The sequence below is a fragment of the Tupaia chinensis genome, unplaced genomic scaffold, assembly GCF_000334495.1.
Source record: "Tupaia chinensis unplaced genomic scaffold, TupChi_1.0 Scaffold000146_1, whole genome shotgun sequence".
Taxonomy (NCBI): Eukaryota; Metazoa; Chordata; class Mammalia; order Scandentia; family Tupaiidae; genus Tupaia; species Tupaia belangeri.
Window position 1 is genome coordinate 18,024,794 of NW_006159616.1, and position 24,671 is coordinate 18,049,464.

The following is a 24,671-nucleotide window of genomic DNA, read 5'->3' on the forward strand; positions in this document are numbered from 1 at the left end:
TCTTTCCCTTGTCCTGTACCAGGCTGGAGTTGAGCTTCTTCAGGCCTGGGCCCTCAACACTGCCAGGTCCCAGGAAGGGCTGTGTTCTCTGTGACCGTCACCCAGGGGCCCAGGGAAGGAGGGCTTCTGAGAGCTGAGAGCAGGTTTTTGGTTGACTGGTTTGGGAGGAGAAAGGATCTTGAGAATATTTTCTTCCTGGTTTATTAGTTATCTCCTGCCAAGAGTGGTGATGGGGTGGGGAGTGGGCATCTGAGACTTTGGCATCTTCAGGCTGGGTTTGCTTTTTGCTGCCGGCAGAATGGAGGGCCTTGTGTACAAGCGGATCCCACAGGGCCAGCCTGCGCTTTTTCGTTTCCAGCCACGTTATTATTTGAACCAGTGCCAAGTAGGGCTTCTGTTGAACTGCTTTGGGCCAGAGGTCTTGGAAGGCCTTGCCTGAGGGGCTTTCAGGTGACGGGAGTTGGAGTTGGAGCCACCACCACTGGAGGCCCCCTTTGAATGTGGCTGCCACAAAAGCACGTCTCTCCCTGAGACCTGTGTGAGGAGACTCCTTGGAGGCTGCCTCCAGAAACTCCATGGTTTTCTGAAAAGTGGCTTCTCCCAGAGGCAGGGTGGACTTTCCTGGTCGCATCTGACCAAGGTCTTGCTGTGTGCTGGGGCTCCCCTCCCAGGGTCCTCCAGGCACTTCCTCAGCAGGTCAGGGGCTGATCAAGTGTTGGCCTAGTGACACCTGCAGCCTTTGCCCCTAAGTCTCAGGTCCCAGAGCTTTGGAGGACCTGAGGTGGGGGGTATGGGGGGGAGTTCGGGATCCTGGTGGATTTGGTCACCTGGAGCCTCTAGTCTGAGCCAGGGTGCAGTGGGCAGGGGCAGAGGCTGAGGCTGACACTGTCCTCTGCCCTCACCACCTTGGTGGCCCGGCCATGGCTGAAGGTGGGTGGTCCCCCAGGCTGTCCTGTGCAGCCCACCCCACCCCACCAGCGGAGAAAGCTGACTCCTGTCCCGTTCACATGCCCGGAAGTTTACAGGTTGTGGTGCATCAGCCCAAAGTCATTGGCGTTGTTGTGTTTTTGGATTTTTTCTTATTTTCAGATTTCTTTTTAAACAAAGTATTTTTTTAGGTGCAATAACCCAGAAAGGGCCCGTTGGGTGTATGTGCGTCCTGACTCCTCACACAGAGAGCCTGAGCCCCCCATGGCTCCTCTGCACTCATGCCTGGAGAGGAGGGAAGGGGCCGTGCACCTGTGGGGTCTGAGCTGGGGTGTGGAGGGAATGGACCTTGCCTCCCTCAGGCCTGGCATCGGCCCAACTGAGGCGTCTAGGTCCCCTGCTCTAGGCCTAGCCCCAGGCTGGCAAAGGGAGGGGGCCTGGGCTGGGCACAGGGTAGGGGGCAGTTTGGGTAAATCGGGAGGGTCCCAGTGGGGGTGGGGTCCGCGCTTTGGAAGCTGAGCTCCCGAGTGGTGATTCGTCTGGCCTCCGCAGCGGGAGGCTGGGCGGACAGAGACTATGGCCGACACAATCACCTTTGTACTGTGTGTATGTTTTGGTTTTCTGTGTTTTAATAAATCCTTTGGGAAAGGATCGAATCAAGAGTGTTTTCTGAAAACGTTTACAGATTTAGTATGGGAGTTGGGGCTGGAGGCAGGGGAAAGGTGGTGGGTAGGCAGGGGCATCTCAAAGTCCCCTCCCACTTGTAACGTTTCTGAGGTACAGGGACTCACTGAGAAGGAGAGCCCAAGAGGGGTGGTGCTTTTACCTGCACCCACACACACATACCACAGCAGACCCAGGGCATTCCCGGTCCCCACCTCTGTGGTGGTAACAGTAGCCAATTGGGTCCCCGAGGGTACTTGGAGTCCCAGCAGCAGGTCGGGTCACAGAGGTGGGGATACATGTGTGAGCTGGGGCAGGATGGAGCAGGGGGGTCCTAGGGTGAACACTGGGGAGAGATGGGAGGGCAGGTCTCTGACCCCCCCACCCCAGTCTCTGTACCGTCCCTGCCTCTTTATTCCTCCCAACCTGCCTCGGCTGCAGAGTCGGGTACTGGGGAGACCCTGGGTCAGGGGCCTGCATAGGCAACCCGTTCCTCCCCTCCTGTGCTGCCCTCGGCCCAGCCCTGACCCAGAGGAAAGGAGCAAAAAGTCCAGAGACAACGGACTCGGGTTTTATTTGTCATTCCATAAATACAGCGGCGGTGTCTCTGTCGGGGTCTTGTTTGAAAGCTCGAGGCAAACAGCAGTCTCTGCCTGGGTGGGGAAGCCATTAGCTGAGGAACCACAGTCGTTAAAAAACGGAGGAGAGGGAAGCACGTTATTTACATGAGTGGACGAGAACAGAGGATGGAGGAGCCCCCCCCATTCCCCGGGCCCTGGGACTGGACCGCAGGTTTGGGGTGAGAAATAGTGGGGGCTCCACATGTCATTCGTGAGGAAGACTGATCCCACCTTACCCCAAGACAGACCCACTTCCTATGCCTAGCACTCCTGGTGGTGAGCCCAGCTCAGAGAGAGGGTGAGAGGCCAGAGGCTGAGGAGGCCTGGGGTCCAGGGAAGAGCGCTGCCTCGGCCCTGAGCTTGCCTGGAGGGCTGCGCCCCACCAGGGACCAGACCTCCCTTCCTAGACTCTGCCCCTGCTCTCTGAACCTTCTCCCCAGCTCCCCCCTCGCCCACTGCAGTCCTCCCCTGTTGGGGACCACCCCCAGGAAGCAGGGCCCCTCCCTGCAGGTGGAGGTGGAATGAGGGCGCCTCAGACCAGGTTATTGAAAGTGCTGCCTGCGGGCTGCCTGGGCCTTGGCCATGCACCCTGCTCCCCCGGGGCTCTGCGTGGCAGGCACAGCCAGCAGGGGCTCAGCTTTCTGGGGTGTCGCCCAAGGGAAGCCACATGTCGGACCATTTCCAGCAGGGGGCAGCAGCCTGGTCAGGGCCAGCCTTCCCCCTGCCAGCCACCACAGGGCCTTGTCCTGGGAGCAGGCATCACTGAGCAAGGTAGGCCTGGGACTCCTGCTGGGAAGTACGCTGCCCCGACTTCCAGTAACGCCTGTAGTGGCCGTGGTAGAAAAGCCCCCAGGGGTCTGGTCTAAGTGGTGGGGCAAAGGTTCTGGACTCCAGGGAAGGCCTGAAGGTGAGTGGGTAATGGAAGAAGCTGAGCTGTTCCCCCCCCCCCTTGATTCCGTGGCTTTTTTACAGCCTGTCTCAGCCCAGCCAGGACTGGACAGCAGGTCCCTAAAGGACAGCAGGGAGAAGCCCTCTAAGGACAGCAGTCCTTTATAGGGCAAAGCAGGAACAGCTGTGCCTGCCCTGGGGGAGGTGGGCCGTGGGGGCAGGCTGGCCACTGCCTGCCAGGGGCAGGAGGCACAGGGTCCCCTACAGAGCCAGCTGAGGTAGGGTGGGGTGGGAGTCGGTTCTGCCAAGGCTGGACCACAGGACTGGGCTCCCAGGCTACACAGTCCCACAGCCTTGTCCCTGCCCCGATCCCGCAGGCTTCCTGGCTTCTCTTCCTGCAGCCCCGGGCTGCAAGGGGCTGAGGCCTGCCTCTCCTGCCCTTCCGCCCACTTCCTGATCGCTCCAGGCTGGGTGTGTTATGTGTGGGGGTGCAACATGGGGGATGACCAGGTCAGTCCTCTCCAGGGAGAGGTTCCCTGGGGCCTTTTCCTCCACTGGGGGCTGCTGCTGAGGGAATAGTACCCTGGATTTCTGGGCATGCAGCCGGGACCTCCCTTACAGGAAGGGTCTGAGTATGTTCTCTCTGTAGAACCCAAGCCCGCCACCCGGCACGGGCCAGAGGCCTGGGGGTTGGGGTGGTATTCGAGGAGGGCCTCCATGGACTGAGAGGAACATATCTTGTGCACACAGGTCCTGCCTGCTGCCACCTGCCCCAGCCTTGTCAGCGGCACTGTCCCACTAAGGCCTCTGTGTCGAGGACAGAGGGGAAGCTGTACAGGGGCCCGATTTACTGAGCACCCCTCCCAAGTGTTCTGGGTCTCCTGGCGTGGGGGTCATCAGCTGTGTATGGGGAGGAAGACTGGGAGGCTCAGCTAGACATCAGACCCCCAAACTGTGGGCCCTAAACTGCAGAGCCAATCCCCCTGGGATCCCTGCCCCTGCCAGCAAGGGTGGGGGTGGGGGCCAAGGGCCAGCTTGGAAGGCGTAGCCCCTGCTGAGACCCAGCGGGTATACAGGGCAGGTGTCGGGGTAGAAAAGGGTGGGGAGAAATCTGAGGAGCCCTCAGAAAGAGGGAGGTTGAGAAAGACCCCCCAGAAGGGAGGCCCTGTCCCAACACCACGGCCCTGGCAGAGTGGGCTCCAGGGAGATCAGTACCCTCTTCTCCTCCCCTAACACCTGGTGGGGGTTCTTGGCAGAGGAGAGGCCAGCCCTGCCTGCCCTGAGGACCTGAGGACCCAACCATGTCTCAACGTGGTCTAGACTTTGGGGATCTCCAGGAAGGGCCGTTAGCAATGAGAAAACTTGGTGGTTTCTTCTTGGAGGGTGAGCAGAGGCATCAGGCTTGGGTGGGACCACTCGAATGTCCTTCCTCAACAATGCCATCTATCCGGCCCAAATCCGACATCGTCCAGCAAAGCAGTGGTGGTGTCTGGCAGCGACTTCGGAGGTCATTCCCTGGTGACATCTCGGCGTGCTGTGTTCTCACTGATGCAAACCACACTCATCACTTGGCTTCAGAACAGCTTAAGCAAGCGAACAGAGACTAGGAGAGAGATGGAAACTGTCCGAGCAGGTGGGCCGGGGCGGCTTAGGATCGGTAGTCCTTTTTGCTGTAGGGTTTATTGCCCAAAATACTATCGATCTCATGGATGATGGAAGATGACAGTTTCGGAAGAACCTGTGTGCAGGGACAAGAGCTCATCAGGATTCTACTCCCAGGATGGGCCTGGCCACGGGGGAGATGGGGTGACATCCCACACATGTCCTTACCCCTCCTCAGCTAAGGCAGCTGGAGGCCACTCTACTTTTATGTCCTAGAGAGGAAGCGTGTCGGGGTCTATACTGTCCCTCTCAAACTCTAGGGTGCACCTGAACCTTCCAGAAGGGTGGTGGTGACGTCAGCAGTGGGATAAAATGCAGGGTGCAGGGCCCGAACGGCCGACTTCCATGCTCCCGATGACTCTCTCCTGCCAGACAGCAGCACCGCCCTTCCACTGATGGAGCCGGGGCTTCCTTGGCCTCTGCCTGCTCTCACCCTCCTTGTCCAGTCTGTCAGTCTCACTGGCTCCCCCTCCCACACATCCATCCGCTGCTCCATCCACCTCTCCCCCGGGCCCTGCCGTTACTTCCCGCCAGGTCTCTGCTTTGACTTTTGCTTCCCAAGTGAGCAGCCAGAAAAAAACAATCCTTTCGGGACCAGCAGTTGGCATAATGGCCATGTCGCTGGACTCCCATATAGTTGACCACAGTCTGAGTCCCGGACCTGGTGGCTTAAACTCATGCCAGGTGCGTGTACGTGCATACCCAAGATCCTGAGAGGAGAATGGACGAGAAGGGATTGCAGTGTGGCCATCCCCCTAGGGGGTGATTTCTCGCTTTCTGTCTCTCTCTGTCTTTCTGGCGAGTACACGCACCCTATAACAAAAACCTCTCCCAAAAAAAGACACTGTGGAAAGACTTAGAGACAAAGCCTGGGGTGCAGCATAGGGTATGTGGCTGGAGCTATGCCTGCCCTGATTAGGAAAATGAGAGAACAGGAGAACGCATTAGAAAGGGTTGTAACTAGTGAATACAGTCCAAGACAGAAAGAGGAGCAACTGACAGAGGGAGCTGGGTTCATTAAGCAGAGCCCAGAATCCTGCTGCCATCCCAGGTCTAAGCCGTGGAAACAGTTATTCAAACCGAACTCAACCAGAGCAGACACTTTTTTTACTATCTGTAATCTATATGTACATGTGTACATATATGTACACATACATATATACACACATGTGCACTTATACATGCACATATGCATACATTCAAATATAATATAATTACCCCCAAACATAACTAGAACATGAGTGTAATATAAATCCATACATACAATATTTCTAGCACCTCCATCATTTTTATTTCCATACCTCTCTTTATCATCTTGGTTATTTCCCAGATTATATTCATTCAGATTGTTTTCCTTTCAGTTTTTATTGGTTTCTATAGAAACCTCTCAAATTTACCTGCTTCATTATAGTAGTTGGAATTGATAGAGCTAAGTGGAGAACACATTCGTTTTTTTCACCTACTTCCTTTACAAACCTGTTCTCTCAAGTAGCTTTTCCTGCCTCTGGATGAAGTCTTTGGTAAACCCCAGATCGGTGCTACTCCTTTTTTTTGGGAAAGATTTTTGCTATAAAAAAAAAGAAAAAAGAAAAAAAGGATCCTTTCAATCACTAAGCTGCACCAAGCCCTTCTCTGCTCAGATCCTGGCTGGCCCCAGATCCCATTTCAGCAACACCTGAATCCTTACATGCATGCCCCTATCCCCACCCCCTCTGCCTCCGGACAGTGGGCTTCATTGCTCTTCCTGGACCTTTGCAGGGGCTGTTCCTGCCGTCTGGGAAGTTCTTCCGCCAAAGCATGTGTGGGGCTCACTCCATACCTTTTCAAGCCTTTGCTAAAATGTCACTTTCTCAAAAAGCCTGCCTGACGATCCCCATTCAGCCTGGCTCTGTTGCGCCACTTCCCCCTCACAGTCTAGTTTTCTCCTGTAGTGTTTATCACCTTCCGGCTCAGTTTCTCCATTTCCCACATTCTGTCTGTCTGTCCCTGCTAGGAGGCAAAGTCTTCAAGAGCAGGGCTCCTTGGTGGTTCACGAATGTGCCCCACATGCCTGGTACTGTGTGTGGCACTTGGTGGGTGCTCAGTAAACAGGACAAAGGGCAGGCTGGGACCTGAGCTGCCCAGGGCTGGGGCCCACCAGCAGGCCCACAGGCTCACCTGTATCGCGCCAATGTTCTCCATGAGCTGGTCAGCGTTGGAAGCACCCAGGAGCACAGAGCTGACCCCCTCGTTCCTCAGGCACCAGGCTGGGAAACAAGACCCAAGATGAGGAAGACACCCCACTATAGCTTAGAGAGACCCAGCCTCTCGATCTGGAGTCTGAGGGTGCCTGGGAAGCTTGGCAGTGCTGTGTGGGGGCTTTGCCTGAGGGGGGTACTAGGAAGAAAGACCCTGATCCTGCTGTCCCCTAGTAGAGAGGTGGCCCAGGTATTCAGGGAGTCCCATCCTCTCCATGACTTTGGGAGCCCCATTACATATGGCTGGCTAATGGAGGGGGTGGCCCAAGCCCTTAAAGACTCTGACATCTGCCCAGGGATACAGGACCCAGCCTTGTCCCTTGGATCAATGCTACCTATGGCTAGCCAAGGGATAGGCAGGGAACCCCGTCTTCCTCCTCAGGGACACTGGCTCCTAGATCCCTCAGCCCCATTACCTATGGCCAGCTGGGGGAGGTGCAGCCCAGGCCCTCAGGGACCCTGCCATCTCCTCAGGGACCCCATCATCTCAGGGACACGAGCACCAGTGTCCAGAGCCCTCTTACCTATGGCCAGCTGGGGGAGGGTGCAGCCCAGGCGCTCCGCAATGGCCTGCAGCTCCTTCAGCTTGGCCTGTTGGCGCCGGCCCTCCTCACTCAGAATCTTGTCCTTCAGCCACTGGTAGCCCTGGTTGAAATGGGGTGGGAAGGGTGGCATAGTCAAGGTGAGGGAAGGTCACCTGGTTGGCTGCTGCTTTGTGTTCCTTTCAGACCTTTCTCCCTAAATAGCAGCTCTTGACTTAAAGTCAGAGCAGTGTCCCCCATGCCAGGCTTATAGGTGTGATGGGCCACTTGGGCAGGTAGGAGAATGGGACCTGTCCATTCTCAGGGCACAGTCAATGCAGAGCGGAGTGGACCCCTGGGCCAGGATAAGGGAAGCCTAGTGGCCTGGGGCCCTGGAGCTCTCTCTCCAGCCTAAGGGGACTGTCACCTTCCCAAATGCCCCTCAGGACCACACCACCTCCTGGAGGGCTCCCTGCTCCTGCTGCAGTTTGGGGAGGAGAAGGTGGGACCCAGGACAAGGGCTGCAGTGCTGGATCTGCCCTAGGTGAGATCTTTCTCTGTCTTCTTCTCATTCCCCAAACCCTGCAGACAGGGAATCCTCCAGAGTCCACACCCTGGAGGTGTGTATGGGGGTAGGAAGATGCTGGTCTCAGGGGTCACCTCTGAGTGGCTCTGCAGCCCCTAGACCTGAGCTCAGTGGCAGAGGTCCCAACGATGGTCACAGAGGGTGGGTAGAGGCAGGGCTGTGTGAAGGGACCTCATGCCTTGCAGCATGTCCCATGGGGCAGGCAGCCACTCTAGACATGTGGTCAGGCCAGAAGGGGCTCCATTTGCATCTTGTGGCACAGAACCTGCTCCCTAGTGGGCAGTGGCTGTGGCAGCTGTGGTCCAGGAAAGCCCCACCCTGCACTGAGACAGTCTGCCCAGAGGTCCCACCCATGCCAGATGCCTGCCCCTGCCTGTCCCCTCCCCATTCAGCTGCCCCGTCACCTTTAAGGAAGCTCTTGAGTAGGGTGGGATGCCACTGTCATATTTTCCAGAAACGATGCCACAGGCCAGAGGAGACCAGGTCATGGCGCCCACTCCTGAGAGGAAGACCAGGCAGAGTCAGACCAGGCAGAGTCAGGCCTGCCCTGAGCAGGTGTGATGGGGTGGGCAGGGAGGAATGGGCACCCACCTATCTTGTGGAACAGCTCCGGCAGCTGCACCTCCACCTTCTCGCGCTGAAACATGTGGTACTCAGCCTGCTCGCAGATGGGCGGGATCAGGTTGAACTGCCGGGCTACCGAGTAGGCCTCCTGTGGGTACAAGAAAGACCCAGAGGGCCCTGCTGGCCAGCGGGCATGGGGGCGGCCAGGGGCAGCGGGGAGAGGTCCCAAAGGCATTCTGGGCAGTGGTGGTCTAGCCTATCCCCCATGCCCCAACAGTTTTCCTGGGATCTTATGAGGCTTCATGAGCCTGGGAAAGGGAGGTCAGGGGATCCCTAAGGCTGAATGGTCTCAGAAAAGCACAGGCAGGAGTGAGGCTGGTGTCCTTGAGCAAGGGGCTCATTCTTCTGTCTCCGTTTCTCCGTCTGCCAAGAGGGTTAAATCAACCAAGGGTGTTTGTGGCCCTCACTGGATGCCTGTAGCTGTGTGAGCTATCATGATGGCTGTCCTGGAGACCTGGCCCTGGGGTGATGGCAGTGGCAGCAGACACGAGGTTGAGAGGGAGAGGGACCTGCATCTGCCCATTTCTGGGGCCTGGTGCCAAGGCCTCAGCACTGCGCCTCCTGCCCCACTCCCAGCAGGCGTGTGTGGGTCAGGGCTGATGCTTCCAGACAGACTTGAGGGAAGCCCGGTCTGTGGCCCTGGCTGGCCCCTGCCCTTTCAGTATGAGACTCAGGTTCATCCTCTGTGAAATGGGGATAATGATGCTGACGCCACACCTCTTGAGCTCAGTACTACCTCCAGCCGACTTCCGAAAAATGCCAAGAAATGCTCATTAATGCCACAAGTGCCAAAGGCTGGCCAATACCAAGAGCTTCTATAATTGTGTTGACCTGAAAATGAAAACCCTGCTGAATTCCTTTAATAAGGCAGAAATCTGGGAGAAAGAGGAGAAACCACTTCCCAGGGATACTGGGATGCTAGGAACCCTGGGAAGGGCTGAGGCTAGGGCAGGGGGGACGGAGTTGGAGTGGTGGTCATCTTAGGGAAGGTGCAGCCCCTAGGCCTCTGTCCTCACTCCCTGGGTATGCTCAGCAGCCTCTCCCTCTCAGGGATCTCCCCACCCAGCCTATGAGGACAGGGCACCCTGCTGGCCCTTCCGGGAGGCCTAGACGTATCAAGAAGGATCTACAGTCTCAGACTCTGGTGTCTCCTATGGAGGGAATGAATGATATGCTTTTCTGAAAATATGGGCAAGAGGAAAACATCATGAATTATAATGTGGAGGCCCAGAGCCCTAACAGCTAGGTCACTTTGGGAGGCAGCTTGGACTCTGAAGTGTACAACCTGGGTGTCAATCTCAGCTTGAGCTGTGTGACCTTGGGCATGTAACTTAACCTCTCCATGCCTCAATTTCCACATTTGAAAACAGGGTGACAGCAATACTTACCTCATAGGGCATTGTGAAGATTAAATGGGAGGTAGTTCCCCAAGAAGCCCTTAAATCTCACAGCCTGGAACACTGTAAGAGCCCAACACAAGTGGCTCATGGTGCATCATTGAGGGTCTAATGGGCTCTAGGACCTCAGCTAAGAGCTTCTGCCGGGTTCTCACAGAGAATTTCAGAACTGCTTCACGAGGGAGGTCATGCTGGCAGGTTTGTTCCACAGGTGGAGAGACAGACTCAGAGAGGGTAAGCTATCTGTCCAGGCCACTCAGTGCTGGGAGTCGAGCCAAGACCCTCTGTACAAGGTCTGCAGACATAGCCCCCTCACTCCAGGACTGTCCCTCCCCTTGTGCCCAGGACCAAAGGCACAGAATGTGCCAGAGCCTCATGACCTTTCTACAGAGCCCACGCCCATGGACGCACACGCCACGCAGTCATCGTACCATGATCTCCATGGAGCTCCAGCGTGACGTGCCCCAATACATGGCCATCCCTTGGTTGATGACGTGGGTCATGGCACGAACTGTCTCTGTCATGAAAGAAGGAGAAATCACAGATTGGGGGTGGCTGGGGGGCATGGGCTCCAGCCTGGGGACATTCTGCAGAGACAGGCGGGGTGCCGGGAGGGGGGCTGCGAAGTTGTCTTGCAAGCAGTGTACTTTCTGGCTCCGAGGTTGGGTGTGGGAGAGGCTTTCAGAGATGAAAGAAAAAAGTGAACTGCAATCCAGAAAGTTGGTCTTGCAAACAGTTTCCCCAAATAGGTTCAGGATCTAGGGAATCTTTGTAAAAAATGGGTTATAAGTGGTCTGTGATGTTTCTATGTCAGATTAGAGGGAGGTGGAAATGGTGAGATCAAAGAATGTGATTCTAGATTCTAGAATGGGAGTGGGAGGTAGTTCTCCAGTCTGGAGAGAAATCAGGGACCCTGATCACTCAGGAAGGACCAGATGAGCAGCTTAAGGTTACACTCAGATCGGCAAAAGGCAAGAGGAAATAGACACATCCTTGCCTGTTTCTAGGCGACTTTGGCTATTCAAATTCTTACTGGGATCTAAAGAACTGAGTGGAGAGGGAATGATGGCATCTGCAGAGACCGAGGGTGGGGCCCCAGTGAGGTGGGGGTGGGGCTTCAGGGTTGAGCTGCTCTGGTGCCCAGGACAGCCAGGAGCAGACATGGGCAAAAGTCCTAGATTCTCAGACCAGACCAGCACCAGGCTGGAGTCTCCCACCCGGCAGGAGAGGTTCTGGGACAATGCAGGTCTGGGCTTCCCTCTTAGAGGGGGCCAAGGCTCCCTGAGGTCTGGGAACAATGAAGTCTTAGACAGCTGAGACTAACTCCTGAGGACTAAATTGTTCAAACTCTAGGCATCCTTTTAAATAAGGGAGAAGGGGCCCGTCCCCAATTATACAAGAGAGTCAGACTTTCCAGTATTCAAAAAGTTTTTGAGACCTAAAATTTTGCCACTTATAGTCCCGCCCAAGCTGTCTCAGCCTCAAGGGGATGTTGTGGTTTTAAAAACAACTTGGCCTCAGATTTTGACGGTTCAGACGTCTCCTTGTTCCATGGGGGTGAGGGACCGCTTCATCGGAGTTCTCCCAGGCCTCATACAGTGCTTGCAAGGTGGACTGCCAATGGCAGTGTAGGAGTAAAGTGGAAGGACAAGTGTTTCTAAAAATGAAGCAATAACAATTGGCCCTTGAAATCCCCATCTCTCCCTGAGTGGCTTGCTCCTCACTTGCCACTGAGATGAGGAGGCCGAGGCCCCTGGAAATGGCTGGGTGTGGGAGAGACAGGAAGGAGGGAGGAACGCTGAGTTTGTTCTAAAAGCCCCACCTTGCAGCGGCAGCAAGCTCACAGGCACCTGCTGGCTTCCTGACCCTTTCTGTTTCAGGGTATCATTTCCTACACATCTTGGACCTCCCTGTGGCTGAGGTCCACTCTGGGCAGGACCCAGGACATTCTAAGGGCTGGAACTGAAGTAGCTGGGTGGGGAGGTGGTCTTGGCAGGTTCACTTGGGCCCCTGGAAAATCACACCTTGGCTCCTTCTCCTGCAGGTTCAGCCCAGCCCTTTGCTTCCGTCCAAGGTCAGGGACTGTGGCTTCAGGAATCCTCTCTGGGGGATATGGCAGGGAAGTCTGCACTTGTCTGAGATCCGCCCTCCAGCCCTTCGGTCACCTGCTGTAACTGCCACCACCCTTAGGCTTTGAAAAGGAGGACAGTGGCAGGTTGGAAAGGTTCGAGGAGAAGACAGAGGGTCTTAGGAGGACACTGACCACGCCCAGCCCCAAGCCTGGGCTCCTGGCTCAGCTGTCCTTGGAAAGTTTTTAGAAACACTCTTGGAGGTACCTGTGACCATGCAGCAGAACTTCCCAATTCTTTTCAGCCAAGGCTCAGGTCCACATGCCAGAGAGAGGGAAGCCAAAGGACCCCCAATGCCAGCCTCTCGCCCTCACTCTCCCTCCCCCTAGCTCTCTCCCATCACAAAGATCTCAACCAGTGGAATGGCACAATGCCCTGCAAGGCCCCTTCCATGCAGAGACAGAGAGACAGAGTCCACCGGGCACCTAGGGGACAAGGCTAGTGGGGCAAGAGCTTGCAAGAGCCTCTGGTGGTCCTGTGAGGGAGGCGTCCCAGGCAGAGGACCCTGGACTCCGTGGAAGACCCTAGGCAGAGGCAGGCTGGATGTGGATCCCATACATGGGAGCACAGGCACCTGCACTTCTGCCTAAGTCTGATGTCAGTGGCCCCAGAAACAGGGACAATCAAGGAGGCTGTCCTTCACCTCAATATTTAATACTGCTGAGCAGAAACGGAGGGTCAAGTTGTGCCAGCTGCTACTGGTCAGCTATGGCGGCTCCTGGAGGGTCACAAATAATACATGGGGGGGTCGGGTGGCAGCATCAGGTGGCAGGCAGGAGCCCTGGCATTGTGGAACACAGCCCCATTCCCAGGGAGACCATGGCCCAAGGCTGCCCCTGGGCTCAGAATTCACAGCTCAGGTGGGTAGATGTTCTTCAAGGACAATGACTCCAATTCGGGGGAGAGGTCTGATCTCATGGTGTGAAGGCAGGTGGCCCCCCTGCTGGGGGGACACAAGGAGCACACACAGCAAGGAACCGGAATGCTGCAGACGAGGTGGCTGTCGGCTGGTGTTCTTTGCCTCCACTGGAGGCAGGTGCTGAGCAAACACAAACTATGGAGGAGATAGGGCTGGGTGGGGCAGCACATTCCGGGGTCCCTGATGGGTTCACTCCTTGTGGAAACTTGGTCTCCCCAACTCTCCCCATCATACCATCCAGGGTCAAGGTTTTAGGCAAGGATCACGGCATCCTCAAATCAAGAGGAGGCTCCGGCAGAAAGCCAGCTGGCCACCCAGATGGCAGCAATGCAAGCCGGGAGCGGGCTGGAGCGGGGCTCATGCATAGGAGGCGGGATGGAATGACAGCGTGGATCGCGGAGCAGGGCACGAGAGGCTGCAACACCGCTTTGCTTTTCCTTCACTTGCAAGATGTTCTTGGAGAGCACTATTTTTTTTTCCTTTATGCATTTTATGGAGAAGTTTGTCATGGGGGACGGGGGAGTCGTGTAAATAAAAACACTGTCTCATAAAATGCAGCTTGGACACAGAAGTCAATAATCGGGCTGAGGGTACTGTGTACCTTCTATGATGAATGTCCTTGACTTGGAGGAACTAAATGGGTCCCCTGGTGATAAAAGAAAGATTTAAAGAGACCAGAGTTTATAGCTGCGGGAACACTGAGAGGCGTGCGATGACAAAGGGCACGGGGAGGAGGCACAAATCACCTTGCGCAGAATACTCGTTTTGTAAAAAATGAAAAAGCACGCGCGCACACACACACGTGCGTGGTATATATATAAACGGATGAAGAAAAGAAATAGTTTGAACGCAACTTAATTTTCCAAGTCCCTGAAGCAGCAAAGCACAAATGAGAAGAGGCCTGAAGCAGGAAGTTGGGGGAGAGGAAGGAGTTGGGATCGCAAGGAGTCTAAAGAATAAATAAACACCAAAGAAACCAAAACCGCTTCTCAAGGCACTAAACGATTTTTCTCCTCTATGTAACGATTTTATCCCCCCGAGCAAAAGACCCCTAAAATCTCCGAGTGGAAAGTGATGGAAAAGAACACAACAGGTTCAAGGGTCTATCTTACTGAGGCGTCACTTAGCTACCGAATACTAGCGGCAGGGAGGTGAGGACACGCCATGTGGTTCTAAACGTCATACGGCATGTGGATCCTGGGGTGGATTAGGCATGGACCCAGAGCAAGGACGGGGACTCAGCCTGGAGGTCCCAGGGTGCACAGGGGTGGGGGGATGCAACCAGAGGGCGGACAGCCCTGTCCCCTCACCCGTCCCTCTTGGGGACTGGCTTCTCTGACCACCTGCCTAGGTACCCAGTGGGGTCCTGGGGTGGTGGCCATCAGAGCCTCCAGATCAGTCCCTTCGTCAGCCAGACACTGTCCTCGGGAACCCCCCCCAGGCCCGAGCAGCCAGTGCTAACAGAGCCCACCTACCTTCCATGGGTGTGTTGGGGTCTGGGCGGTTGGCAAACACCACATCCACATACTCCAACTGCAGCCGCTCCAGAGAAGCCTTCAGACCTGGGGGAGGATAGGGAGCCGTCAGTGTGCTGATGCATCTTCATGAACATTTCTGGGTCCTCCCCACACCCGGCTCAGGGAACAAGAGATGGAAGAGGGGAGGCCCTTGGCATCCAGGAGCTTTGGGATGGGGTGCAAAGTGAGTAGGGGGGCAGAGGTTGTGAACAGCCACATAAAGTGGGGGCACACCATACAGGGAGCAAGGTCCTGGCCCTTCAGGAGGGTGTGTGTGGGGACCTCCAACCAAATGTTCTGTGACTGAATGAAAGCTCCCTGGTACCCCAGCTACACCCTCCTCTGGGCTGCTCCCTGGTCTCTGGGTGGTCTGGTGCTACAGCAGGGAGAGCTGCATTTCCCCACCAGGACGGGGAGCTGCTCTGCCATCCACCACATAAAAGGCCATTAAGTAGCCATTAAGTAGCCTGAAATGCACCAGTCACCAACGGGAACTTTGAAAGAGTTCAGAACAGACAGACTGAAAGCGCTGGACCTGGCGGGTGCAGAGGTTGAGAGGGATGTGAAGTGAGGCCCCTTAGCTGTTTGGTTTTTAATGGAGTATACAAGGGGACTTCAGAAAAAGTCAGTGGAAAAGTGGAGTTAAAGTACAAATTAATTTTGGTGTAAAAGAAGAAATCCATGTGAAGTTTTCTTTTGATAACGCATTTTTCCACAAACTTTTGGGATCCCTGCATGATATTAATGAAAATAAAGAACGAGAGAGGCACCAAGACAAGGGAAGCATGGGCGAAGTCAGACGTCTTGGCCGCTCTCAGGTCTGGGGCGCTCCTGTGTGCTGAGCCCTGGGCTGTTGTCTCTATGCTCTACCTCCCGGGTTCTTCCAGGTTCCCGGCTCCCCCTGCGCAGGTGGGGTGCCTACTCTCCCATATTACAGACGCTGTGACAGAGGCGAGAGGAAGTCATGTCCCTTGCTCAAGGCCACTCAGGCAGCATGGGGCCGAGTCTGGCTGTGTCCAGCCATGGAAGGAGAGGGTCACACCAGGGTGCCGGCCCCCCTGGTCAGGTCCTCTGTTGTGTAACTGGGGGGGTGGGGGCGCTGTCCCTTCTTCACTTTTACCTTCATGGAAAGACCCACGGGCATGGGGGCCCTGCGTGCCCAAGCATCTCCTCACCTTCTATGATATGCTTCCTGGAAAGGCCCCTCTCGGTCTCCGCTCTGAAAAACAGGCCGACAGCACGTGTGATATTGCAGGCAGATTTTTGGGAAAATGTTTATGATGCAATGTTAACAAAAAAGTAGGTCAGCAAGCGCCGTGTGCAGCCTGACTCCACTTTGGGGTAAAAGCATGAGGCTAACAGGGTTGAGCTCCCACAGGCCCAGATGGAAGCTGGAAAGCTGTTTCCAAGGGCTGCCTGGGGGAGAAGGGGGGCTTTTGGTTTTCAGTATTACCCTCTGTTTAGCTTGGATTTGTTCTTAAATTAGGAGCGAATCATATTTATAATTCCTATGAGACCAAATTTATCCAGCCCTGGAGAGATTACGGAGCTGGGCATCTGGGGACCTGCAGGGCGATTGGTGACCCAGGGAATTTGGGGTGGTTTGCGTAGTTTACGAAGTTTCGGCAGTTTCCAGAATTGTTATGACATTATCTTTGTCATCATCAAAAAAAAAGATCGACAATAACAAAAACCAAACCCAAGTAAGTAAAAATCAAAATTAAATAAGATTTGGGTAAAAGAAAAACTTAGCCAAAGCTGCTTTTCTGGATTTGACATCCCTTAGCAGGGCCAGGCACTGGTCATGGCAGGCGGCCACACAAATGCCAGTTCTGTCCCTGTGTCCCGTACTGGGGGACAAGAAACTGCACTGGGCTCGGGTTTTGTCTGGTCTCCCTTCTCAGGAATGACTGCCCCACCACCCCACTCTCAGGAGCCTCCCACGTCAGAGGTCTCTGTTAAATACAGGACTGTGGCTGCCTGACCAGCTGGGCAGGCCGTCACCCCGCTGCACCTACTTTCCACCCCAGAAGATCTTGGTGGTGATGACGAGGCTGGATCGTCTGCAGAACAGAACAGAAGGAGAGGGCGTTAGTGGGCCCAGCCCCTCCAGGGCCCTCTCTAACTCCCGGTGTCCTCGGCTCTCACATAGGAGTCCTCGAAGCTTTTTATTTGGGAGCCCGGAGCAGGGAACAGGCACCTTTCCATCATTTCCTGCCAGCCCAATCCATCAGGCCCACACTGAGCCAGGAGGCAGTCCACTCATGGAATTAACTGTCCACGTCAATGTGAGTTGGGCAGAGGGGCGGATGGTGGTAGGGCCCAGTGTGACCAGAGCCCAGAGGAGGATACACGTCAGCATCAGACGTGGGAGGAGGAGCCGTGGCTCAGGGAATAAGGCCCATGTAGATTTGGTCAGGGAAGAAGGACCCACAGGAGGTGAGAGTGGGGTTGGTGGGCAGATGGAAGGGCTGCTGTGGGGATTTGGCAGAAGCCAAGGGTGTCGGGGAAGGAATTCAGTTCTCATGCTTTAGGTCTCCAGGAGGCAAAGGCTCACAGTAGTGGCTGTGTCCTGGCTGCGTTTGGTCCTGACCCCCTTCCCAAGAGAGGAAATAGCTTCCTTATCCTAGGGTGACAATGACCTTCTGTCCCCCATGGCTGTGCTTCCTCTCCCACCCAGGCCAGGGGCTGCTGAGGGCAGCAGCTCCTCAAAGTCAGATGCAATGTTCTCCTCTGCCTTTGGAAGCACCCCTTCCAGGCCAGAGGAGTGACCTGGCATGCCCCTCGGTGTGCAGGCCCCTGTGGCATAGTCAGGGCATTTGCTAATGCAAGCAGTTCTCTTTAATTACCAAGTGAGGGGATCAAGTAGAGCCAGCAAAAAAACAACTTTGAAGGGACAAGAGGAGGGGTGTCAGGGTCTACGTTGGGTCAGGTAAGGGCTGCCTGATAAATGGCACTGAGATTCTGAGTGGCACCGGCGTGGGGACAGGAGGCCTAGCTTAGTAGCTGCTTCGGATATTTGTGAAAACAAAGATGCCGGGGCCCCAGGACTGTGGCCATTGCGGTCCTGGGCTTGGGAGCCCCCAAAGTGCGGGCAAGTGTCAGCTCACTCTATCCCAAGGAGCTGGGGGCCTCTGCCTGAGGAGGGTCTCTCAGGGTCTAGGGGATTAGGGTGGATGGGGCTCCTGACCTGCTGTCTTTGGGCTCAATCACCTCCAGGGGGAGCCAGCCCCAAGGAACACAACACAGCTGGGGTTTGTACTGCAGAGCAGCCACTCCCAGGTGAATAGGATGGCCCAGCCCTGGGCTGGGTGGGCAATTTATAGGCACAGGCACCCCCATGCTCTCAGCTTGACCCCCCGGGATGGCCCTGCTGGGAAAGTCTGACACGCATCCCTTTATAGGTGCGACTCCATGAAGGTTGAGACACACACTGAGGTCCTGTGGACGGGTCAGGATCCATCCCTGGTCCACCTGGCTCTTTGAGAAACTCCCCTCTCTGGCACCCTGGCTCCTTTGGCCATCCCCGTTCCAGCTAAAGAGGCAGAAAGACTTTGCACCCCGACCTCTGCAGCAGCACCCCTCATCCTACCTAGGTCATTCAGCTCTTTTTGGTCATAGACTTAGCAACCTAGGGCCCTCAGTCTCAGAATCCCTGTGCTGAGGTGGGACAAAGGTGGAAGGGGCAGAGGTGGGGCAGGGCGGACAGCATGGCTGGCCTCCACCCGACTTCTTTCTCAAATAGAGCTGCCTCTTTGCCAGGGAGAAGGAAATTCTGCCCCCCATTGGTGACCCAGTGGAAGCTTTTCCAACTCACCAAAGCCCAGGTACCCTGGCCCTTTGGGGGCAGCTACCCCCAGCATGAATGTTTGCATTCCTGGAGGAAGCATGGGCTGCCTTCTTTCTTTTCTTGAAAATTCTCCCCTTCCCAGCAAGAAACATTTTGGGACTTCCATGAACTCCCCCTGCTGCCCAGTGGCCTATCCATCCCACTCAGGAGCCCTAAGTGCATCTGCCTCTCCCAGGGCATCCCCTTTCCCCACCTTTCCCTGGGGACAGGCGGCAGAACAATTACCTCCAGCCCTTCTTCTTAATGATGTTTCCTAATACCACTTCAGCCCTGGAAAATGAGAGAGAGACGTGGCATTTCATTACAGCATAAAAGACAAATCAACCCAGCCCCACCCTGGCCATCAGTCACTTAGTTCCCTCTGTGAAAATACCACTGGGGTCGGAGAGCCAGGCCATGAACGCCTGCCTCGGCTCAGCGGTTCATTCCAGGGAGGGGTGAGGCTGGGGATTGCTGGAGCAGGCTGAGAGTGGTCATGTTACTGTCCCCACTATGGTGGCCAGGGGCAAGTGCCCGGCAGGCTCTCATCTGAACAGCAGTGGCTCCAGCTCTCACAGAGAGTGAAAGAGCTGACGCCCACTTGACAAGGCCTGTGCCCTGTTTCCCTGGCCGGCTTGAACATGCACTGGGGAAAATGCCTGGAAACTTTGTGTGGGCAAAATTTATAGACAATCATTTTTTTGTTTTGTTTTTAATTTGCTAGAGGGTGTGTGGGCTTGCCTGAGAGAGAAAGGGAGTAAGAGGGAAAATGAGAAAGCACCCTCTACAGCGGATGGCCATGCTGCAATTCTTTCTCTTCCATCTCTCTTTCCAGGATTTGGGGCATGGACACACAGGTGCCTGGTGTGTTTTTCAAGCTACTGCATCCAGGACTTGAACTCTGCAGTCGGCCATGTAGGATCTAGCTGCTTCAACTACCACACCACTGGCTAGCCCTGTAATTTTTTTTTTAAAGATAAACTATTTATCAGCTGCATCCTGTGTTTTCAGAGATAACACCATATTCAGGGTTAGGGGCTAAATTTGTAGCAGAGCACGTGTGTGCACACACATGTGTGTAGGCATGTATTCACACCCATGTGTGCACGTGTGTGTGCATCCCTCTTATTTCTTGCTTTTGAACAGCAGAGAGACAGATGCCATTGTCTGTTCTGCTTGGCGTCACTCTGGGTCCTGCACCAGACTCGGGCCAGCCAGGGTCAGGGGCAGGCTGTTCCAGCCTCACTTGGCAGACAGCGCTGGATTAACTTTTAAGAACTTTCTGCTTGTAGCAAAATGTTTCTGAGCAAAAACAACAGACGGAGAATGATCCATTCCCAGCGCTACATTCCAATTATAAAAGCGCCTGAGTCATCCGCTCAGAAATAATGGGCTCTAATTTGCAAGCTGTTTAGCATACATTCTGAATGCTCCTCATTTATGGTCAAGATGCAAAGTAATTCACTCAGCCCTGGGCCTCCTCCTTTCATTTCTTGGTCCCTGATTTGTTGGACAAAGGATCAGGGAAGGAGGAGCAGTGGTCCTGGGGCCACCAAAACCTGTTGGCCCTGGCTGTTAATTTGTTGAGACCTGCATCTGTCCAGAGGGGCATAGAAACCCTGCAGTACTCTGGCGAGTGTGCAAATTAATCTCAGCATGATAAGCAAGACACATGCTTGGCCATCCTGGGCAGGAAGGGGGGCTGCCTGGGGCTCGCCACCTGCTGGGGCTGCTTCTTGGCCCCTTCTTCAGAACAGTTCTCTTCCTGCCTGTCCCTGGTGCACCGTGTGGAGCAGGCACTGATGTGGGGCGAGCACACAGGTCTTCAGCCCTGGCTGGGCTGGAGAGGTGCTGCTGTGGCAGAGGGAAGGAGGGCAGGGGCTTCAGGGGCAACAGCGCCCCTGAGGAAGCTGCCCCTCCCAAGTCCTCAACTTTCTAGCGAGACCCCTGAGGCTGCCCAGGAACTGTCCAGCTAAAGGGGGTGACTGTAGGCAGTGACGCAGAGCAGCGTGGCTGCCGTGAATTGGCATATGTCGGCCCGGTATTCAGGGGCTGGGCCATCTGGAGCTGGGCAGGTGGGGGCTGTAGGGAGCTGCCTCCTGCACACTCTTGTGGGCAGCCAAACCCAGGCAGGTACAGGCCAGGGATGAGGCTGGGGGGCTTGAGACAGGTAATGCTTCTGGACTTGGTATCTGTCTGGGGTTTTTCAACTTCTGGCTCAGCTCATTGGTCTGGGAAGCATTTTGTTTTGATGGGAAGCTGCTGCCAGCTTGCACTGGGTGGCAGGGGGCTGTGGCATCAGGAGGGGCAGAAGGATTACTGATAGGGTCTGGAGAAGGCTTGGGCATCCCAGCAGAGGCCCCTGAGCTTTCCAGGCCATGGGTCATGATGTCTGGTGCTTGGGGCCTCATTGCAGGCTGCAGGAAACAGCCCAGAACTCCACGAGGCAGGTGCTGGCCCCGCAGCCATGGTGCACAGCAGGCCAGAGCTACAGCCAGCCCTGCTGACGGCAACTTGGCTCTCCTGAGGCAGGAGGGGGCCAGACAAAGGATGAAGAGAAAGCCAACAAATGATTTCACAAACAAAAGCTGACTTTTGGAAACCCGATGCAGGAGAGTGGATGATTTGATTACAGCCAGTCTTTAAAATAGAAGCCAATAGCCCTGGCTGAAGAGGGCTAAGCTTTTACATAATTGAGTAGAAATGTTTCCTGCCAAGATGGGAAGGCCGCTACAGCACTTGGGGTCAGAGTCCACTCTCTTCCTGCAACCCTGCAGCCCTAACCACCCCTGAAGACATGAACATGTCAGCCTCGAGGGGCTGGCCACGGGTTACTGGCATGTCAAGGGAGCCCAAGACAACAGCTTAACCATGGCTCTTGTCCAGCACAGCATCTCTGGCACCAGAGGGACTGTGGTCATCCCAGTGTTTGGGAACGCAGGAAATTTAGCAAGTGGCCAGTGTCCAACATTCTGCCATTCTGGCCCCATGAAAGTGATACATTGTAAAGCCATGTAGAGCTTAAAAAAGACAGCCGAGTGGAAGGAACACTCTTAGCAATGAATGTGCAGCCACACAAGGCCTCCGGCCCTTCCCAGGCGTTCTGCACCACTTTTATCCCACAAGAAAAAGACACGTACTTGCCAGCTGCATAGACTTCTGCAGTGTCGAAGAGGTTGATGCCATTGTCATAGGCCAAGGTCATTAACTGCTCTGCCATCTGAAACGAGAAAACAGGAGCTGTTCGTGGCCAGCACTATCTTGCCCAGCCAGGGGGTGGCTTAGAGGTGCTATAGCACCACCCTCACGGCCGGGGAGGCCTCCTCCATGCCCAGACCCTATCAGTAACCCTTCTGCCCCTCCTGATGCCCAGGGCCTGGATAGGCTACTCTTCCTGTGTCCTCTCCTGCCATGGACAGGAACAGAGGCAGGCTCTCAGTCACATACTCATTGAGAAGGACAAGGAAAAATGAACAGACAGCTTTTGAACCGTGAATTTCTCGAGAGCAGGGACTCCATCTGTTGGAGTCGTCACAGGGCTTAGCACCTGTAGCAGGTTTAATAGTGTCCTCCAAATTCTTGTCCAGCCAGAACCTCTGCACATGACCTTAGCTGGAAATAGAATCTTTGCAAGTGTAATTAGCTCAGATGAAGTAATGCTGCATAGGGAGTGTGTGACCGGTGCCCTGACAGGGAGACAGACAGAGGAGTCCATGCGACAGGGGAGGCGGAGACCGGAGTGATGCACGCACAGGCCAAGGAAGGCCCAGGGTTGCTGGAGCCACCAGAAGCTGGGAGAGAGGCCTGGGAGGGGTCCTCCCTCAGAGACTTTGGAAGGAACATAGCGCACTGACCCTCTAATTACAGATTCCAGTGAAAGAATAAACTTTATTTAAAAAATTTTTTTTTTTTTTAGGTTTTTGCCATAGGATGCATGTGCTCGCTGGAGAGAGAGAAAGAGACAAGAGAAATGAGAATTCACTCCCCAGGGGGATGGCCATACCACAATCCCTTTTCCTCCTGTATTCTTCTCCTGGGGTTTTGGACACATTTGCAAACAAGCCTAGAGTGATTTTCAAGACACGTGTCCAGGACTCAGTCACAGTTGGCCATGAGGGAATCCAGTGCCTTAACCACCACACCACCTGCTGGCCCCAAATGTCGGTTTTAAAAAAAATTGGAATTATTTTATTTAACTCTTATTTATTTATTTAAATTTGACAGAGTATGTATATGAAAGAGGGAACATGAGAAAGTAAGCTGCCAGGTCTGAGGCTCAAACCACCGTTGGCCATGTGCAAGTCCAGAGCCCTTAACCACCATGCCACCTGCTGGCTCCCCAAATGTCTGTTGTTTTAAGCAATTCCAGTTGTGGTATTTTGTTATGGCAGTCCTAGGAAATGAATATAGCTCTACAGACCTTAGTAGAAGAAATATCTTTCTAAAGCTCTGGCTGTGGATTCAGCTGTATCTTGCTGAATCCTTTGAACAACTGCATGAGGACTACGCTATTATTTTGTGCAGATGGAGGAACCGAACACCCCCAGCTAGTACCTGGCAGGCCGAGATCCACACTCCCTTCTATGCTGGTGTTTCTCCAGCACCACGCTCTCCAACCTCACAGGCAGGATTGACGGATGGCCACTTGATCTAAAATGCTGTTGACCAGATTTTGCTCCTTGGTTGCTGTAAGGATCAGCAAGGATCGACTGGCAGTGGGGCCCAGAGTTAAGGAGCCAGGGAGCCCACCTGCAGCTCCCAGCCTCCTTCAAGGTGCGGTGTAGGAAGCGCCTCCTGAACTGTGCTGACCAGGGTTTCTGCCTGAACTAGCTGTCTAGGGTGGGGTGGATAATTTTTAATAACCCTCAAAAATTGTAGGACAGAGACCAGCCAGGTGTAGAGAGGGAGAAAGGGGACTGGGAGGGTACCAGCTGATGGTGGTGGTGGTGGTGGGGGGGATCCATGCCCAAATCACTGCATAGGAGAAGGCAGGCTGGGCACTACCAGATCCTCTGGTCTTTCTCCTCATCTCCCCCTCCTCCTTTCTTAAAAAAAAAAATTGCTGGGACGAGCAGTTAGCGTAATGGCTATGTCGCTGGACTCCTATGTAGCTGAACACAGTTCGAGTCTGGACCCAGTGACTTAAATTCATGCCGGGCGCGTGCGCGTACATGCTCAAGATCCTGAGAGGAGAATGGAGGAGAAGAGATTGTGGCGTGGCCATCCTCCCTGGGGGTGATTTCTTGCTTTCTATCTCTCTGTGTCTCTCAGTCTTTCTGGAGAGCGCACGTACCCTATAGCAAAAACCTCTCAAAAAAAAAAATTGCTATAAGGTACACACACTCACCAGAGGGAGACAGAGAGAGAGAAAGAAGGAAAGTGAGAAAGCACTCCCCCTGGGAATGATCACACCACAATCCCTTCTCCATTCTCCTTTCAGGATTTTGAGCATTAATGCAGACGCCTGAGTGTATTTTTCAAGGCCCTGGATTGAGTACAAGAACTGTCCAAACAGCCATATGGGATCCACCGTGCCACTGGCTGGCCCTCCCTGAGTTTTCAAGAGAAACCAGAAATCCAGGATATTTTGGGGTAAGGGTGAGGAGCAAAAATCTCCTGGTTTTCAGATGTTGGTGGTGAACTGGAAAGACGTCAGGGGCTGCAGCCCACAGCCGAGCCCTGACTCATTAGCCAGAAAGCCCCCAGGTGGTGAGGCTGTGGGTTTTCCTGATCCACCTGCAGGGCTGATTTGCTGTCTCCTCTACTGTGGCTCAAGTGCACAAGTGCACCCACAGATGGAGCACACACACTGATGCCACAGTGACGCCTCACTCCCTGGGAGGCTGCTGTGCTGCTGAGCCCCCTCCTCCCCGCTGTGGATCCCCATCCTGTAGGGAGCCTTCCCCACTTCCCAAATCTTCCCCCACCTCCAGACACCTTTCTTCCCTGGTGCCAGGGCTCTGCCACACATGGTTCTCACTGGTTCACCCTTGTCTCCATCCTAACTTTTTCTAGAGGTATCCCATCAGCTAGACTGGAGTGAGGCCCAGGAGGATGCACCAGACCTGGTGGGGTGTTGTTCATGATGAGGCACATGAAGTGTCCTAGGAGGGCTTCTGAGGGGAGGTGTCTCAGATACATGTACGTGTTAT

At 54.7% G+C, this 24,671-nt stretch overlaps 1 protein-coding gene across 4 annotated transcripts in view; it reads right to left on the minus strand.

Moving 5' to 3' along the window:
• Nucleotides 1–2,145: 2,145 nt before the first annotated feature.
• The window catches only part of KCNAB2 (potassium voltage-gated channel subfamily A regulatory beta subunit 2), a 110,876-nt gene continuing 88,350 nt past the window's right edge, over nt 2,146–24,671 (minus strand). For 3 of the 4 annotated variants that reach the window (XM_027770656.1, XM_006145409.3, XM_027770655.1), the window contains 11 exons: nt 21,660–21,739; nt 18,766–18,810; nt 16,709–16,753; nt 15,866–15,909; nt 14,649–14,735; nt 10,557–10,642; nt 8,696–8,816; nt 8,509–8,603; nt 7,522–7,642; nt 6,918–7,006; nt 2,146–4,836 (listed from right to left, as the gene is read on the minus strand). In XM_027770656.1, the coding sequence (XP_027626457.1) occupies nt 4,747–4,836; nt 6,918–7,006; nt 7,522–7,642; nt 8,509–8,603; nt 8,696–8,816; nt 10,557–10,642; nt 14,649–14,735; nt 15,866–15,909; nt 16,709–16,753; nt 18,766–18,810; nt 21,660–21,739 (903 nt within the window). In that variant the 3' untranslated portion in view covers nt 2,146–4,746. Of the gene's footprint in view, nt 4,837–6,917; nt 7,007–7,521; nt 7,643–8,508; nt 8,604–8,695; nt 8,817–10,556; nt 10,643–13,774; nt 13,820–14,648; nt 14,736–15,865; nt 15,910–16,708; nt 16,754–18,765; nt 18,811–21,659; nt 21,740–24,671 lie in introns of all 4 variants that reach the window. The other variant, XM_014586607.2, reaches the window with a different exon arrangement.